General features: G+C 40.2%; 1 protein-coding gene and 1 non-coding gene across 2 annotated transcripts in view; one reads left to right on the top strand and one right to left on the bottom strand.

Moving 5' to 3' along the window:
* Positions 1-19,493, bottom strand: part of LOC127809946 (ranBP2-type zinc finger protein At1g67325-like) — a 30,219-nt gene extending 10,726 nt beyond the window's left edge. The window contains exons 1-2 of the mRNA XM_052349130.1: positions 19,328-19,493; positions 18,545-18,590 (exon numbers count right to left, since the gene is read on the bottom strand). Of these exons, the coding sequence (XP_052205090.1) occupies positions 18,545-18,590; positions 19,328-19,336 (55 nt within the window). The 5' untranslated portion in view covers positions 19,337-19,493. The remainder of the gene's footprint in view (positions 1-18,544; positions 18,591-19,327) is intronic.
* LOC127810715 (small nucleolar RNA snoR35) lies at positions 5,992-6,071 on the top strand. Its single transcript, XR_008025527.1, has one exon. It is a non-coding gene; the product is annotated as a small nucleolar RNA snoR35 (small nucleolar RNA).
* Positions 19,494-20,249: the final 756 nt, after the last annotated feature.

Below are 20,249 nucleotides of genomic sequence, written 5' to 3'. Positions count from 1 at the left end.
GTTATTTGAATATTTATTAATGTTTTAAATATTTTAATATTTGTAACTTGCAAGCAAGCAAGAAACAAAGCCAACATGTAGCATGCAGCAAGCTACCTTTGTTTTCTCAAGCATAATTCTATTATTTCACTACTTGTTTTAACTTTGATTTACTTGAAAATAACATCAAAATGTTAAAAAAAAAAAAAAAAAAACAGTTTTCCTAGGCCCCGCCTAGCGCTAGGCCCTAGTCGAGCGCCCGACTAGTGCCTAGCGCATTTTAGAACACTAATCCTAGTTGCCTTTTTTGCTCCAAGGACAGTGACTTCACCTGAGCTGAATTTTGGGTAGTTTTGGGCATCGTATGCCCTTTCTGTTGGACCGAGCTAGACACCTTAAACTCCCCTCCGCCTCCTACATGTGGACTGCTTGTGTTTAACCCCCTTGTTAACATCCTCTATTTCTTGAAAATAGCCTCTAGGGCCAACTCCTGTAGCTTGGCCTTCTCTGTAGCTTGATTGATGGTAGTGGGCAACATCATCTTGACTACCGATCGTAACTCCTCATTTAACCTACTGATGAAACTGGATATGAAGTAGGCTTCATCCAACGTGGGGTGAGTGATCTCAATCAACGCCTTAAGTTCTTCAAACCTCGAGAGATACTCGTCCACCGATCCTTATTGCTTCATTTTGTTAAATTCTTCTATAACGTCTACCATCTTTCTTTCTCTGAACCTCCTGCATAGCCCCTCTACAAACTTCGGCAAGCTTAGGATTGTTCTTCCTCGACTCCACCCTTGAAACCATATATCCCCAATGTCATAAAGGTATGCCGCCGCTATGTTTACCTTTTGATCTTATGCCACCCGATATTGATATACAACCCCTCTAAAAACTATTCACACCTGCGAACCCACCATCTTGGGATGTCTACTTCGAACAACGAGATGTCAAGTGTGATGGGCCTTCGCGCCCCTTGTCGCAGGTTCCATCATCTCTGGTGGCTCCTTTGCTACTGCCTGGTCTGGAGTGTGATATTCAAGTCAGCCCCCTACGAGTATTGGAGCTGGGTTGGTCCTTGGTGGAAAATCTGTCGGCAGGCTCATGTTCGGAAGCCTAGAGAACAAGGCCAAAACGATGCTTAATTGCTGCCCGAACCCTGCAATTTCCTCTCGAAGGTGGGAGAAATCTCCTCGCAGGTTCCTCTCTACTGCCATCGTCTCTACGTGTCCTCGACTGACCTCCTCTTGAGTCTGTCAGAGGCCATGTTCCATCGTCTCTAGCCTTTCCTCAAACACCTCTTGGTTCTAACAAACACTCGCCTCTATTGCATCCAACCGTAACTCCAGTTGCTTCATCCGAGTTCCCTCCGCCATCACCGTTTCTTTTGCGAACAACCCACCAAAATAATCAATTGATGAGAACCGATTGTTTTCACCTAGGTTGCCGATTGTACGGCTAGGAATCGCCTGCCTCCGATACCAATTGCCAGATTGCTAAATCTGACAAGGGGTATTTGAAGAGAAACCAGCAAGAATTAAGAGAAGAGAGGGGAAGGGATAGAGAGAAGGAGAGAGAGAGAAGCAGAAGATAGGAGGGAATTAGAGAATATTTAGTCAATTTCTATTCATGAAATCCAACATCTAGTTGTGGCTCAATATATAGGCTCACAGTTGTAATCGCTTAGCTACAGGACAAAGGCATTGTAACCGCCTTACCTACAGGACAAAAAGAATAAAGACAAAAGAAAAAATATCCTACCAGAATGTAGGGACACAATTACATAGCTACCCTTGGGCATGTGACAGAACCATTGCTGAAAATACCAATCACTTCTACACCATAACTATCCTCTAAATAATACTAAACAAAGAAATTTAATAATTTTGTTGCAAAGTCTGAAACCATTTCTTTCACCTTCACAAAGCTATTAATAGCCATTAGAATCATACCAGAGAAGTTGCCAGATCTGTTATTGGTATGGCACAGTACCAGTAATAAATGATATCTGATAATGTTTTAGATATATTACAATAAGAAATTAATAATACATATTATAATTGTTAATACCTTATTGGATATAATAAAAAAATTGTCATCAGGTACAATACCAGGAATAGGTGAATAGAAGTTAAACATCACTCACAAAATTAAAAATTTTAAGTATGAAAAAATATTCATAATTGTTGGAAGGAGATAAGGAAGAATGAATGGCTCGAGAATGAAGACCAAGATCACAACAGAAATTCAATCTAAGAATAAGGATAAATCAGTCTCGAAATATCAGAATTCTTGCTAATCCTAAATTCCTAATCTGTAAAGTAGATAGCTAAAAATGTTGTAATCCACTCCTATAAAATAGGAGGATAGATAGGAGAGTTTTTAGCAGATTTTTTAGGAGTTTTCTATATATATATTTCCATAGTTCAATGAATCATTCAAGGTGGAATGTTTTCATAATTCTCTACCTAATTCTTTCATGGTATCAAAGCCACGTTCTTGTGGCACCCCATAGCTTGTGTTCTAGTCCATATAGGACTCCTACACTCACGGTATGGTTGAGAATCCAACAGCTAGCGAGACTTCCACCACAAGTCCTCCTCTAATGAAGAATACTCAAGTTCCAATCACTCCAACAGCTCTCGATAGCCATTCTCTTCAAATCACTCTATACAAATTGAATGGAACCAACTTCAGAGAATGGTCCCAACCAGTTTTGTTGGTATTTCGTGGAAAGGAAAAAGTAGGCTACCTAACAAGAGTTATGTTTAAGCCAAGTCCCAAGGCAGCAAGCAGAGAATGCCATTGTTATGGCTTGGTTAGTCAATTCCATGGAACCCAAAATTGGAAGAACTTATCTATTTTACAAGACAGCTAGTGAAATCTGGAAGGCTGTCCAAGAAATCTAGTCAGACCTTGAAAACACAGCCCAAAGTTTTCAAATTCAGTCAATCATCTGAATCACAAGGCAAGGTACAAATTTAGTTACTGAGTACTACAATACTTTAACTGAATTATGGCAAGAGATGGACCTTTTCCATGAGATTACATCGTAGTGTTCTGAAGATGGAAGAAAATATGACAAGATGGTGGAGAAAGAAAGGGTATTTAATTTCCTACATGGCCTAAACTCAAATTTTGATGAGATAAGAGGCAGATTACTCGAGACAGAGCCCATCCCATCCATGAGAGAGGTCTTTGTTGAAGTAAGACCAGAAGAGAGTAGGAAGAAGGTAATGTTGCCAGCATCAGGGCATTCAAACAATGAGGTATATACTCAAAATTCTGCCCTAAATATTTCGCGTGTAAGATTTCCTACCACATATAAAGGAGAAGTCTAGAAAGATAAACACTGGTGTGACCACTGCAACAAACCCTATCATACTAGGAAAACTGCTGGAAAATCCATGGAAAACTAGCATATTGGAATGCAAGGAATCAAAGGAAGGGTGGTCAGTCTACATACATGGTAGAAGCTGAGAAAGGGAATTCAACTAATGTCACCTTAATAGCTGATCAACTAGAGGTTTTACAGCAATTACTCAGCCAAACTAAAGTGAATAAGGCTGAAAGTACTAACACAAATCCAGTGGTATCCCTAGCAAAACAAGGTGTCATGTACCTAGGGTTTAGCTTAGGGTTGGATTGGAATTTGAGAGAAATCAGAGGGGAATTAGACGGATAGGGAGGAAAATGCAGCAAGAAATGGGGAAGGATTACATAGGAACAACAAGGAGAGGGAATTAGAATAGAGAAAGAGAGAAATTAGAAAGAGTAGAGGGAAACGAGAGGGAGATTGTGAGAGAATTCTAGAGAGGGAAATCATAACTTCATTTATCAATTAAAACATAATTCTTCCCATCCTCAGCTATGGCTTATATATAGCCTAATAGCCTCCCCACATGCAACCATGTGCAATACAACAAATAGTTTAACTGCCTATAGCTAAGGACAAAGCCCCATAATAGAAAAAGGAAAAGGAAATTACAATTATTGTGTAATGCATGTAAGCTATCTACTAATATAATGACAATTATAGCAGTGGGGATCTTTGGGGTTGTGACAATTCTCTCTCCTCGAGAGAGTTCTTCTCCCCAAGAACTTAAAACCATTGCGCCGTTGTTTCTTCATTCAATACCAGCTCTCTCTATCTGGTTTATTCCTCTTTCCCTTTTTCTCCATCTAGGCCTTCTCCTCTTTGCCCTTATGTTCTCATCAACTGGAACAAAACCACGGTTTATCACCACAGCTCGTACAATTGCAATCAAGGTTGCATTAACCTCCAAGGTGTAATAGACCATTCCCTTTGGGTTTGCAATAGCTACCCAATTAAGATTGTTGGTACTCATGGTCTGAGGATCCAAAATGGTGCCAAAACCTGTCAATGTCCACCATCAAGTGCCTTTAATCAATATAGTCGCTCCCTGCCATAATTAACAACTGAAACCTGCAACCCTAAAGCCATCAAATGATGATCATTTTGAAAGGCACACGTCCCACAGTTACCACATATGTTCCCCTCTTCTCATCATCTTCAGAATCTTGAATTACCATTGACAAGTTCACTTCAGTTACAACATCAACTTCCTTAATGTGGACTGAATTTTCCATCGAAACCATAGTTCTGAAAGACGATAGGTGCATTGAGACGCAAAGGGTCCTGAAGCTTGAGGCGCGAGGCGCACCTTTTAGAAAAAAAACTCAAAATCTTATAAAATCATAAACAACTATCAAATTATCAATAATAACACATGCATATCATTCATGATTTATCATCTTCAAATTCTAAACTAACAACATCAAAGTTAATTCATTCATCATGCAAATTCTAAACTAGAAACATCATCAAAGTTCAAACTCAAAGTCTCAAACTCAAACAAATACCAATCATCATGTAAAGTTCTAAACAAACACATAAACACTACAAGTCCACAATCAATAAAGAAGTTGTTGAAGTATATCTTGATTTCTAGAATGAAGCTCGTTATTTGACCCAGCCCGAATAATTTGGGACAAGACCCAAATGTAGATTTTTCAGGAGAGCTGTGGTGGTAGCGAGTTTGGGACAAGACCGAAGTTGAACTCGATTGTGATCGAGTTTGTTTAATTCTAATTCTAATCAAATAAAACAAATAAAAAACTCATGAGAACAGGTTGGAACCAAGAACAGGGGAGGTTGGAATCGAGAATGGTAGCTGGTTTCGGTGGGCAACGGGTTGCTTGACAGCTAGTTTCATGAGGTGCACGTAGGCACGCCTCATGCCACAGCACCTCGCCGTGCAAGGCACGCGCCTCTCGAAAAATGCCTCGCCTCGACCTAGTCGAGGCGCTGAACTGGCGCCTTGCGCCTAGGCGCGCCTTTAACATCTATGGTTGGAACCTCCAGATTCCATGCCATTAATTCAACAACTCATTTTTCTTTGTGTTTGCTGGAATATCCCTCTACATGAACTTCATTTTCAAAAAAATCAGATGGTCCCTTTGCATCTGCTGCCCTAGCAACCTCACCAGAGCTCATGTTCCTCCCAATGTTGCCCCCACTGACTATGTTTCCTATTGAGCTTGAAATTTGAGATCCTGCATTTCCAAGAATTGGAGATACTTCCATTCTTGGAATAGCACCCCGGTTACCAATTGCAATAGAGGTTGGAAGACTCCCAGGAATAGAACCACCAACTCCATTTGTGCTACTACTATATCTAGGGTTTCCAACAACACTCATTCCACCTCTGTTTGTCACTCTTGAATGACCATGTGAGTTACCATGAGATATCTGAGAAAGGGCAATAGGGAGATTGTTTGAGGCAAAACGACCACTAGAAAGGCTTCCAGCAGGTTGTTGAACTCCACTTGAAGGAACATTATTTATTGTAGAGTTTCTAGATGCAAGCGTGTCAAGCATGGTGGGAACATTAAAGCTCCCATGTACATTGTGCAGCCTTGAATGGTTCTGTCAAGCATGGTGGGAACATTAAAGCTCCCATGTACATTGTGCAGCCTTGAATGGTTCTTGTATAATGAAAAACAGGGGATGCAACACCAAATTGAGCAAAGAAATATGTAGCAAAAGATTCCCAGTACTCTCTAGAATATTTGAAGTCAATCCATTCAGAGATGATTGATTTTGGTGAGTGAACATGACCATGAAAGTCTGTACTTGATCCCTCATCTGAGCTCCCACTTCATCTATGATCCCATCCAACCTTCTCTCCAAGCCCCCCAGAGAGGTAACCAACTTTTGATCCATCACCATGGTTGCGATTGGATCCGATCTCCAGTAATTCCACTCGAGCCTGCAGATCACTGATCGTCGAGTGGAATTAATGCACCTAGGACTCAAGGTTCTTCATCCGTGTCCCTTTCATCATTGTTGATCTTGCAAAATTTTCTCGATTCATCAACCTTCAACTCGAATTGAAACCACAGCCAAGGATTAACTGCTCAGCTACGTTAATTCAACTCTGATGCAACCACGAAATTCACCAGATCTGCTTTGCCTCTCAAAATTCGAACCAAGAGCCATCGAAAAGTAATGGCCTATGAACAATAAAAAATTAACCATCATGGAGCGTTGGAAACCCAGGTCTACTCGCCGCCAAAAGTCGAACACACTTGTGAATTTCACAACAATCTCCTATCAATAGCTGAAAATTGATCAACTACTAAAATTACCAAAATCGTACCCAACTTTGATTATGCCTTTAAGTTCTACTCAGTATCACTATCGGAACTCTCTAGACTTGCGTTGAATTCAATTCTTGAGTCGAACTACTTTGCTTGCTTTCCTTTCACTTTTGAACAAGGATGATAGATTCACTGCATCGAAAATTAGCAACGATGGAATGGGGCAATCACAGCTTGAGAATCGTTGCACTCGCCACCAATCAAGACTAACAACAGTTGCGACCCACACCCCAATCACTGTCCAATGGCCAGGGGGCCACTGACTCTGCTTCGGAATTCAAGTGACTCTGCCTTAATCGCACACTGTAGCAATCGTCGGGAATTGATCTGCCGAGAATCAGCTTCTTGTGATTGAATCGTTCCTTCAAAGTTGCCTTTGAAGCGAATTGAATCCTTGCCTTCGATAATCTAATCTAGCCTCCGAGATTCACTCGCTCTATTTCACCATGAAATTCAGACAAGAGGTGATCGGAATTACTATATCGTTGAAGTCGTCTGGCTTTGTTTCTCCGCCATGATCGCTAGAATTCGAAACTTCTTGTGATCTAATCAGCTCAATTCAGCCTCTTACAAGTCACCTCACTTCGTGACGCCTTCCAATTTGGAATCACCTGGGCTGTTCATCTACAATTTCTAACCAACACTTACTAAATTTCACAATCGAGCGTCACTGCCGACTTCGCCTTTAAGACTCGAGCGAGAATTACTCGCTCATATTTGCTAGAATCTCATAAATCCGCCACTCAATTGATGTGCTTAAAATACAAAAGAAATACTAGCACCAATTGTTTAATAAGAAAGTTCGCCACAAACAAGAAAATACTAGTTTCGATTTGCTACACTCTAAGATAGAAGAAGGAAGAGTGATAAGAATCAAGTAAATTCGCCACTAAACAAATGAATTGCTTAGATAAGAATTAGGATAAAAATGCTCTCTGCACTTTCTTCATAAAAATATTCATGCCAAAACATTACAAGATCACACATATAAATACTAGTCTTAAAGACAAATCTAATAATTAAAGACAGACAACATCATTGCCTCTTTTGACAAAAGAGGGCTAATGATGATAAAAGACAAACCAAAAGCATAAAGTAAAACATCATCATGCCACTTTTGACAAATGGAATCATGATTGCCTCTTTTGATAAAATGGGGCTAACGATGATAAAAGACAAACCAAAAGCATAAAGAAAAACATCATGCCACTTTTAACAAATGAAGTCATGATGATAAAACACAATGATACATAAAGACAAAACACTCCCAAACATAAAGGACAAATGAATGGTGACATCATCCATGACATCAGTTATGAGACTTGGGTCTGGCAGATGGGCTGATTGCTTGGGCTTGATCATGGAGTGCCTAGATTGCATTTTGGTCCTAGGCTTCCGAGCAAACAAGCAATGTGATTAATTTGGACTTTAACTCCTTCACTTTGAATTCTAACTCTTCCAAATGGGCTGGAGTCTTCCTAATAAATAACTCAAACTCCGTTTGAAATTCTCTAGCCCTTGAACGAGTAATTGGCCCAAGACTTACATACTCTTGGACAACCCTTGCCTTTGTTTTTTTACCATTCACATCATCAACTGCTTTGCTAAGAATCGCCTGAATTTGCTTCCAATGACCGATTTGCCCTACTTCGAATTTGGCTTGATTACTTTAAAATCGAACTGGACAACTATTGAATTTCCAAGCTCACAGTCGAGGAACAACGGCTCTAATATTAATTTGTCGTGTACCTATGGTTTAGCCTAGGGTTGGATTGGAATTTGAGAGAAATCAAAAGGGAATTAGACGGAGAGGGAGGAAAATGCAGCAAGAAATGGGGAAGGATCACAGAGGAACAAGGAGAAGGAATCGGAATAGAGAATGAGATAAATTAGAGAGAGCAGAGGGAAACGAGAGGGAGATTGGGAGAGAATTCTAGAGAGGGAAATTGAAACTTCATTTTCAACTAAAATATAATTCTTCTCATCCTCAGTTGTGGCTTATATATAGTCTAATAGCCTGCCCACATGCACCCATGTGCAATACAACAAATAGTCTAACTGCCTATAGCTAAGGACAAAGCTCTATAATAGAAAAAGGAAAAATAAATGACAATTATTATGTAATGCATGCAAGTTAGCTACTAATATAATGACAATTATAGCCGTGGGGATCATTGGGGTTGTGACACAAGGTAATACAAATTACTCTCTACTCTTTCAAAAGTTCTCTACAAACTTTCAAATCATAGATACCGGAGCATTAGATCACATGACAGGTTATCTTCAAATCTTATCCAATTATGAACCTTGTGATCAAGGAATTGTTGTTTTTATGGTTGATGGTACAACCTCTTTAGCCAAGGAACAGCTAACATAGCAAGCTTAACCTTAAAATCAGTATTTTATGTACCTGATTTAACATGTAACTTGCTATTAGTAAGTAAACTAACCAAAGAAAGGGGTTGTGTAGTAACATTCTCTCAATCTCATTGTGTTTTTCAGGACCTATCCTCGGGAAAGATGATTGGCAGTGCTAGGGAGAATGGAGAACTCTACCAGATTTCAAGACTTGATCATCCTACTGAATTTAGGTCATCAATTCAATCCTCTTTGGTTACTGTTTCAGAATCTAACAAAATATTATGGCATCAACAATTAGGACATCCTAGCTTTGAGTATCTTAGAGTTTTGTATCCTTCTATTTCTAGTAATAAAATTCAAAATTTTCATTGTGAACATTGTATTCTTACAAAACAAACCAAGAGCTCACATCCAAATCATATCTATAAACCCTCAAAACCATTTCATTTGATTCATAGTGATGTTTGGGGACTGGCTAAGACTACCAATCTAACTAACACTAGATGGTTCATCACATTTATAGATGATCATATAAGAGTTAGCAGGGTATTCCTAATGAAAGACAAATCTGAAGCCTACCTCATTTTCAAAAGGTTTCATCAAATGATGCAAAATATCTTTCAATCATCTATTCATATATTGAGATCTGATAATGGCCGAGAGTACTTTCCAATGAATTCAATCAATACCTAACCGAGCATGATATTATTTATCAAAACTCATGTCCCTATAACCCCCAATAAAATGAGGTAGCTGAAAGAACTGTCATCTTCTTGAGACAGAAATGGCTCTAATGTTTACCCAATCAATTCCAAATGCCTATTAGGGAGAAGTTGTTCTTACAGCAGCTTACCTCATCAATAGGCTTCCTTCTAAAATTCTAGAGTTTAAAACTCCATTGAATGTCTTTCTTGAAACTTTCCCTCACCATACCAGAGTTCTAAACTCCCTCTCTCCTAAGGTTTTTAGATATACTATTTTTGTACACAAAAACCAACTTACACAATCCAAATTAAACCCAAAAGCACTCAAATGCATTTTTGTTGGATGCTCTCCTACTCAACAAGGATATAAATGCTACAATCCTACTACCCAGAAGTTTATTGTGTCCTGTGATGTCTCTTTTATTGAGCATCAACCATTTTTTCAAGACAACTCCTTGCATGAGAATACCTCTCCAATGCTAAAGATTATTGGAATCAAATTAGTCCTATACTTGCTGATCTCTCACCTACTTCAAACCCTAATCCATCACCTGCTCCTATTCTTGATCCTCAAACATATAATGACATTCCTGCATCCAGTTCAAATTCTATTCCTTCAACCCTACGCCATCAAGGGGGAGAGAGAGAAAACCAAAATTCTAGAAAATGATCAAGTCTAGAATAAACCACCATTAAAGGTTTATTCCAGAAAGCCTCGTGATCCTCAAGCAACCAAATTATCTAACCCGAAGATAAGTCCAAAAAATATAGCTGCATGATGTTGAGGCACTGAACAGGATGGAACATGAAGGAGGTAACAAAGAAAATGATCTAGGTATCCCAATTGCTCTAAGAAACAGGGTAAGATCCTGCACAAAGCACCCTATTTCAAATTTTTTGGGATACTCAAAATTATCTCCTCAATTCAGGTCATTCACTATTAGTCTTGATAGTGTGGCTATTCCTAGAGACATTTATCATGCACTACAAGATGAGAAATGGAAGGCAACAGTCATGGAAGAAATGCAAGCTTTAGAAAATAATGATAAATGGGAAGTTGTAAACTTACCAGATGGAAAGAAGACAGTAGGTAGCAAATGGTGTTCACCATGAAGTATAAAGTTGATGGGAGTATTGACAGGTACATAGCTAGGCTTGTGGCCCAAGAATTTACTCAAACTCAAGGCTTGGACTACGAGGAAATGTTTGCTCCAGTAGCTAAGCTAAATTCCATCCAGGTATTGTTATCCATGGCAACAAATCTAGATTGGAGATTACGTCAATGGGATATCCAAAATGCTTTCTTGAATGGTGAGCTAGAAGAAGAAATATATATATGAGAATACCTCCTGGTTTTGAGGAGAATGACACAAGAGAGAAGGTATGTAGGCTGAAGAAATCATTGTATGGTCTTAAACAATATCCTAGTGCGTGGTTTAAGAGATTCAGTGATACCTTACACCAGCTTGGATACAAGCAAGGGCAGGTAGGTCACTGTCATCACAAAGATCAAAAATGATAGAAGAAGAACAATTTTGATAGTATATGTAGATGATATTATCATCACGGGAGACAACAACCAAGAGATTGAAAAATTAAAGTATCAGCTGAGGGAAACATTTGAGGTAAAAGATTTGGGACAATTAAGATACTTCCTAGGATTGGAAGTAGCTAGAAGCAAGGAAGGTATATTCATAACTCAAAGGACATACACCTTAGATTTGCTAAGGGAAATAGGCAAACTAGGGTGTAAACCAGCAAGTACTCCCCTAGAGCCCAATTGGAAGAATAAGGAAGGAAAAGAAGAGTATCAAGTTGACAAAGGAAGATATCAACTCCTAGTAGGGAAGCTCATCTACCTATCCCACACAAGGCCGGATATAGCATATGTTCTAAGCATTATCAATCAATATATGCATCTTCCAACTAAAAGACATCTTAAAGCAACTCACCATATCCTCAGGTATCTCAAAGGAACACCCAGGAAGGGGCTAATTGTCACGGCTATGGTCCATTTTGCATTTTCATTTCTGTTTGTTTTGCTGTATTTCCATTATTGCATTTATATTCCAGTTAATAGTCATATTCTAGCTAACAGATTTTGTTAGGTATAGGAGGCCACGTGTAAAGGCCCTAGGAAAAGACAAAACATTATGTTGCAACCGCTAGGGAGGGAAGGATCCGCTGCATCTATTTCCACCCGGCGCGCCTATATGTACTACTTCCATTCCACGGGAGATGGCTACGAAAAGATTGAATACAAAAATCACTATGTTTCTCTCTATCTCTTCCTCGCATTCTCCAATTCTCTCTAATCCTATGTTCTTTCTACCTTCTTACTCGTCTCCCTACTGTCATTTTCTTTCTAAACCACCGAGCCCCGGTTAGCTCATTGTCACTATGGCCTAGGACTGTGACAATTTGGTATCAAAGACTCGATTCTGGCCGAAACTTATAGAAGCTTATGGCGGACTATACCCGCATGAAGAATATGGAATCACAGTTGCAACAAGCCAACTCGTCCATGATCGAGGTCCAGAGACGCGTCGACCAGCTGGAGTTGGGAAATGGTCACAACCATGAGGCGATCATAGCAATGGACCACAAGCTGGAAGGAGCGATAGACAGCCTGGAAAGAAGGCTGGATGGAATGCTAGTCCAGATGCGAGAGGAACTCGGAACGCAACTACAGTAATTCATGCTGATGTTCACTCGCCAAAATTCGGTGAGCATTGCCCCAGAATTCCCTCTTAGAGATAGAACCAAACCCCTCTTAAGGAACGATAGAACAGTGCACCGACCAGAGACTCTCGATATAGGAGGGGAACAAGATGAAGAGGGGGCGACGATGCTGCACAGGGGTCGCATGGAGCAGGCACCTCGACAACAGCTGAGATTTCCTATGCCCCGAATGGAGATACCCATATTTGAAGGGGATAACCCGCGTTGGTGGGTGAGAGAATGTTTGAATGGTATGACATTCCGGAGGGTAGAAGGGTGACCTTAGCTGCCGCTTACTTTAATGATGTAGTAGATGCATGGTATCAATGGTGGATTAGTGTAAGGCGCGATCCTACATGGGGTGAATTCACTGAGAAATTATGTGAGAGATTCGGGGAAAGAAGTTTGTCTGATATTGTTGAAGAATTCAACAAACTCAGACAGGTTGGGGAGTTGAACGCTTACTTGAAAAGGTTTGAGGAGCTTAGATCTATTATGAGCAGCCATGACCCACATCTCTCAGAGGCCTACTTCGTGTCCAGCTTCTTGAGTGGACTAAGTGAGGACCTCAGGCATATGGTCAAAATGATCAGACCACGAACAGTGGAGCAAGCAGTGGAGTGCGCGAGGCTGCAGGAGATGGTGGTGGAGGCCTTGATGAAGAAGAAGAGGCAGCAGAGTAAGGCTATGACGACAAGGACCTCTCATCAGGGAGGCAGAGGATATAACCAAGAGTGGGCAGTTAGTAATCTCGGAGCTAAACCGCCGGGTGTACCTCAGGCCATAGGGAGGTTTAACGAACAAAGGAGGCAACCAGGTTTGTGTTTCAAGTGCGGGGATAAGTACTTCCCAGGGCACCAATGTAGGAGACAAATTCTCCTACTGGAAGGAGATCCAAGAGAGACAATGGAAGAGGTAGAAGATGTTACTGAGAGGGAAGAGTTGGGGGAGGAAGACAATGGAGAAATATCACTCCATGCGTTAAAAGAAGTGACCAACAACAAGATAATTAAAGTCAAGGGAAAGGTGAAGGACAAGAACCTGATGATCTTGATCGATAGTGGAAGCACCCATAGCTTCCTTGATGAGGGTACCGCGAGGAGATTGAGAAGCCCGCTCTCGGATACTCCACCCCTTAGTGTGACAGTGGCTAATAGGGGGTAGAGTGATTAGCCACTCGGCTTGCCCAAGGTTTATTTGGGAGATGCAAGGGGAAGAGTTTGAAGCTGACCTCAGGCTTCTGCAACTGGGGGCCTGTGATGTGGTTTTAGGGGTTGACTGGATGAAGGAAGTCAGCCCCATTAGTTTCGACTTTAACCGTATGGAAGTATCTTTTGAAAAAGGAGGAAAAAAGATGACACTCAAAGGAGGGTGCGAAACTGGAGCCTGCAAGATGATGATGGGAAGGAGCCTACAGCGAGTCCTTCGGCACAACTGGGGAAAACTGACTCAATTGTTTTCGATTGTAGCGGGGGAGGAGGGGCAGGAGACAATGAGGACCGGGGAGCTCACCTTATCCATTAGCAGCCAGCATGGAGAAGTTGGTCAGGTACACTCTAGCCACCTTATTAATGAACTGTTGGTAGAATTTGGGGACTTATTTGTTAAGCCTAATACCTTACCACCCAACCGAGACCTAAACCACTCCATCCACCTCAAATCAAACTCCGAACCAGTAAATATCAGGGCTTACTGATATTCACCCATCCAGAAAATAGAGATCGAAAGGATGGTAAAAGAAATGCTAAACCAATCCTTTATAAGGCCTAGCCACAACCCCTTTGCCTCACCGATCTTTCTAGTCAAGAAGAAGGACGGCACTTGGCGTTTTTGTGTAGACTACCGACAATTGAATGCCCTCATCATAAAAGACAAGTTCCCCATACCCTTGATAGAAGACCTAATGGATGAACTGCATAATGCCATCATTTTCTCCAAGCTCGACCTTAGATCGGGCTATCACCAAATCAGAATGAAAGCTGAGGATATCCACAAAACTGCCTTCAGAACTCACCATGGACATTTTGAATTTCGAGTGATGCCTTTTGGGCTCACCAATGCACCAGCTACCTTTCAATCCCTCATGAACTGAATATTTGATCCTTATTTGAGAAAATTTGTATTAGTTTTCTTTGATGACATCCTCGTTTACAGCCCAAACCTCGAACAGCACCTATCCCATCTCAGAACTACCCTAGAAGTCCTCAAATCCAACCAACTTTTCATAAAAAGGACTAAGTGTTGCTTCGGCCAAGATCAAGTGGAATACTTGGGCCATATAATATCGGGGGAGGGAGTGAGAACAGACCCAAAGAAAGTGGATGCCATGATCAACTGGCCCAAACTCGCGAACTTGAAGGCTCTAAGAGGGTTCCTCGGCCTCACAGGATATTATCGACGGTTTGTTAAACGGTATGGCATCATCAACCGCCCCCTAACTGAGTTGCTGAAGAAGGGGAATTTCAAATGGGGTGAGGAGGCTGAAGTAGCCTTTGAGAAGCTTAAGGTGGCGGTGAGCACAGTGCCGGCTTTAGGGTTACCAGATTTTAATGAACCCTTTGTACTGGAGACAGATGCTTGCGAAGTTGGTGTAGGGGCAGTCCTAATGCAGAAGGGTAGGCCTTTAGCATTCTTAAGCTAGGCACTTGGGATTGAGCATATATGAGAAGGAATTCCTAGCAGTCTTGATGGCAGTTGAGAGGTGGAGACACTACTTAGAAGGGAGTAGATTCATCATCAAAACAGATCATGAAAGTCTAAAATTTTTACTACAGCAGAAACTACAAACTCAGCTACAAAAAGAGGCATGGCCAAGCTGATGGGGCTCAACTATTCCATACAGTTCAGGCGAAGGAAGGAAAATATAGCTGCAGATGCACTATCAAGGTGTCAAGAGGAAGGCAGCTTGGCAACTATTACTAAAATAGTTCTCAAATGGTTTCAGGAGGTGGTTGACAGCTATGCCGACGATGAGCAGATTGTGGAGCTAATGGAGAGGTTGGCGATGGAACCTAATAGGGCTGGAAACTATACTCTAAAGGACGGGATGTTGAGGTTTAAAGGCAAGCTGGTCATAAGGAGCAAGGGGGACCTTAAGCAGAAGATTTTACATTCATTGCATGACTCACCCGTGGGGGGGCATTTGGGGATCCAAAATACCTACCTCCGAGTTAGGCAGTTGTTTTATTGGCCCAAGATGAAGGCAGACGTAAAGAACTTTGTGTTGGCATGCGATAAATGCAAGAGGTGTAAACTGGAGAACGTGGCCTACCCGGGTCTCTTACAACCTCTACTAGTACCGGGTCGAGCTTGGGTTAGTGTATCCATGGATTTCATCAAGGGGCTACCTAAATCAAAAGGGAGGGATAGTATTTTGGTTGTAGTGGATCGATTCACGAAGTTTGCACAGTTTATAGGGCTGGCCCACCCTTACACAGCCAAGGAAGTGGCTAGAATGTTTATGGACAGAGTCGTATCACAACATGGAGTGCCAAGCACCATCATATCAGACCGCGACAAGGTGTTCACAAGCCACTTCTGGCAAGAATTGATAGGATCTATAGGGATTAAGCTTAATATGTCAACAGCATATCATCCCCAATCAGATGGGCAGACTGAGAGGGTCAACCAGGTGGTGGAAACCTACTTAAGGTGCATATGTATACAGCAGCCCAAACACTGGCATAGGTGGTTGGCATTGGCACAATGGTGGTATAATACCACCCACCATACATCCTTAAAAATGTCCCCCTATGAGGCACTATATGGATGTCCACCGCCGCTATTACCGGCCACTGGAGGGCATGCAACAGAGATATCGATGGAAGAATACCTACAACAAAGGAGGGTGGTCTTGCAGCAACTAAAGCAAGAATTGGCATCGGCCCTGGAATAGGATGAAACAGTATGCTGACAAAAGGAGAAGCGATCGGGAATTTAAAGTGGGAGAAAGGGTGTATCTCAATCTAAGATACCCTCACCTGAAGGCCCTCAGTCAAGAGGCAGTAACCAAGTTGAGCCCTCGGTACTTTGGACCATTCACTATAGCAAAAAAAATAGGTAAGGTGGCTTACAGACTCCAACTACCCGAAGGCTCCCACTTACACCCTGTCTTCCATGTATCACTACTGAAGCGATCAACAGGGGCGGAGTCGGCAGACACGGTCTTACCAGCACCGTGTAGGGAAAAAGAAGGTCTGACGGAACCAGAAGCTATTATAGACAGAAGGGTGATCCACAACCAAGGGGCCCCTCTAATTGAAGTGTTGGTGAAGTGGAACCAGGGGAGTAACAAGGACAACTCGTGGGAATATCTACCAGGCCTACTCCAGCGTTTTCCAAGATTAGCAAGCCTACTCGGCATTTCTTGAGGACAAGAAATGTCCTAAGGGGGGGGAAAATTGTCACGGCTATGGTCCATTTTGCATTTTCATTTCTGTTTGTTTTGCTGTATTTCCATTATTGCATTTATATTCCAGTTAATAGTCATATTCTAGCTAACAGATTCTGTTAGCTATAGGAGGCCACGTGTAAAGGCCCTAGGAAAAGACAACATTCTGTTGCAACCACTATGGAGGAAAGGATCCGCTGCATCTATTTCCACCCGGCGCGCCTATATGTACTACTTCCATTCCATGGGAGATGGCTACGAAAAGATTGAATACAAAAATCACTCTGTTTCTCTCTATCTCTTCCTCGCATTCTCCAATTCTCTCTAATCCTATGTTCTTCTACCTTCTTACTCGACTCCCTACCTGTCATTTTCTTTCTAAACCACCGAGCCCCGGTTAGCTCATTGTCACTGTGGCCTAGGACCGTGACACTAATGTTCAAGAAAAATAAGATAGAGGAATCCGTGGCTATGCAGATTCAGATTGGGCAGGCTCTATTGATGATAGTAGATCCACATCAGAATACTGTACCAAGCTGTGGGGAGATCTAGTGACTTGGAGAAGCAAAAAACAACAAGTTGTTCGCAGCAGTGCAGAGACTGAGTATCAAGCCATTGCTCAAGGTATTTGTGAAATAATATGGATAGAAAGATTGATGAAGGATCTAGCTATGCCTATATCATCTCCTAAACTACTTTTTAGTGACAGCAAATTAGCTATCAGCTTTGTAAACAATCCAATACAACATGACTGAATGAAGCACGTGAGAATTGATAGACATTTTGTCAAGCAAGAGATGGAAAGAGGAAACATAAGACTCACTTATGTTCCTACAGAAGGTCAAGAAGCAGATATCTTGACTAAAACAATGCAAAAACAAGGCTTTGAATTGCTTAGAGACAAGCTGGGAATGATTGACATCATTCACCAGTTTGAAGGGAAAGTATTGGAAGGATATAAGGAAGAATGAATGACTCGAGAATGAAGATCAAGATCACAACAGAAATTCCATCTAAGAATAAGGATAAATCAGTATTCGAACTCTTGCTAATCCTAATATGTAAAGTAGATAACTAAAAGTGTTGTAATCCACTCCTATAAAATAGGAGGATAGATAGGAGAGTTTTTAGCAGATTTTTTAGGAGTTTTCTGTATATATATTTCCATAGTTCAATGAATCATTCAAGGTGGAATGTTTTCATAATTCTCTACCTAATTCTTTCAATAATAAATAAGATATAGGCTAAATACTTGATAAAATAATTTTTTTCAATCAAATAATATGCATCATATACTTATTTTTTTGCTGGGTAAAAATTCATAAATTTTGATACTAACATATGTTATAATATATCTATATTATATATCATTGATTATGTATACTTGTATCTGTATATAACTAATTGATAAGGAAGTTATGTATCCCTATTGACCCTCTGCGTCCCTATGAAAAGGGAAGCAAAAGGTTACACTGTGCCCTGCAGAGGGGAGTCTTTTGTATCTCTTTTCACATAAAGAAATTTGTATTGCATTTGTCCGGTATGGAGCATATTGGCCAGAACAGAAATAATAACTATGCTAATACTATGAACTTGTATACAAAAAAATCCATGCATAAATAAAAAACATGCAAATAATTGAACGCAAGCATATATAGATTGGTGTATAAACCAACAAAGCAAAGTATTGTTGCACCCATTACCATCTGTTCGAGCTCGCTTGGCTGCCGAAGAATTTCTGTTATCCACCTAAAATTGAAGGAAAAACAATATTACTCTGGTATATCAATGCTATTGTGTATATTCCTACTTTTGAAGTCATGTCACATTTTGTATGAGAAACTTTATCCTAATATATATATATATATATATATTCTTAGTTGATTGCAGGGAAAATATTAAAATTTTCATGTCAGATATAACTTCTCTATTACCTTAATTGCATCTAATTGTTCAGTTTTTCTTTTTCAGCTTTACAAATAGAGAGGCAAAGAATAAGAACAAAGAAGAAAAGAAGGAAATCAGAAAAGAAGTCGCTGCAGGATCTGTAGGAGAATTCAAAGTAGGAAGAATTGATGTGTCCATTAATTTATACACACACACACACAGAGAACTATCATAATTGAGACGCGTTGGTCCAGTTAACGAAAAATATTTTTTAACGAAAAACAATGCGTTATATGTTGTCAATCATTTCCCTCCAACACACAACTTTTCAAAGTCAGCTATGAAACCCTAGAAGTTGAACCCAATCAACGATGATAGGAATTCACTTAGATACTGCTAAATAGATTATTAATCCCCTGAATACACACAAAAATACGTATTTAATACTCAGGAACCAAACTCTGCTCACATCGGCCCAATAAAAAATCAACGAAACGATCCACGAAAACATAGAGAAAAAGGAAACCAACCACAGAGAGACATGCTTTGGTCTGATTCAGAAAATGAGAATTGAACAGAGGAGAAGAAAATCGATTAACCTGAGACATAGCGACGGCAAACTGAGCCGGAGAGAGCTTTGGATTAGATAGGAAGGATCGAGTTTTGCCGGCCGAGCGAGAAAATGTCGAACAGAACAATACTGTCTATAAGGGCAAACAGAGAGAGGAAGGGTTCTACAAATTATCACGACTAGATAGAGTCAAGGCCCAATGGCGCTTTAGCCCACCCATGATTCAGTATCCGCACCTTTCCAGCGGGTTATTGGTCATTCATTTTCAACGGGATAAATTGCGCTCAGGACATTGAGAAAATTGTAAATAACAATTTTGGTAAAATTATAAGAAATTTTCTATATTTAAAAAATAGTAATAATCAGTCTTATTATTAAATAAAGGATAAATGACCAATTTATCTATCATTCTCTCTCTTTTCTCTTTTAATTAAAAAAATAAAATAAAATAAATAAAAAATAACAAATGCAGCCACTAAGTTCATCACAGACGATAACGATGAATCCAATAGATTCTATGTTGGCATGCAATGAATCTAGATTAGTTTTTTTTTGTTGTGTAAATAAAATAACGATGAATCCAATAGATTCTATGTTGGCATGCGATGAACCTAGATTAGTTTTTTTTGTTGTGTAAATAAAATATATTAATAGGAAAAGGCCCACAAACGTCTACAAAAACAAGTTGGGGCATTTATTGTTAGAGTGTGATAAACCCAAATCTAGGTTTGAAGAAAAAATGGAAAAAGAAAAAACAAAGAAAAAGAAATTAGAGTGTGTGTGTGTGTGTGTGAAACCCTTGATAGTGATATGCCCTGATACTATATTTTGATGGCGTCTGACGAACTTATTAAATATTTGATGTATCTTTGCATATATAAATGATAAAGTCATGTTCATTCATTACTCTCCAAATTTGTATGAATGATTCTCTAGATTTCTTGTTTGAT

Source organism: Diospyros lotus, chromosome 9 (genome assembly GCF_014633365.1).
Source record: "Diospyros lotus cultivar Yz01 chromosome 9, ASM1463336v1, whole genome shotgun sequence".
In the NCBI taxonomy this organism is placed as follows: domain Eukaryota; kingdom Viridiplantae; phylum Streptophyta; class Magnoliopsida; order Ericales; family Ebenaceae; genus Diospyros; species Diospyros lotus.
This window is presented reverse-complemented; position numbering and strand designations above follow the sequence as displayed.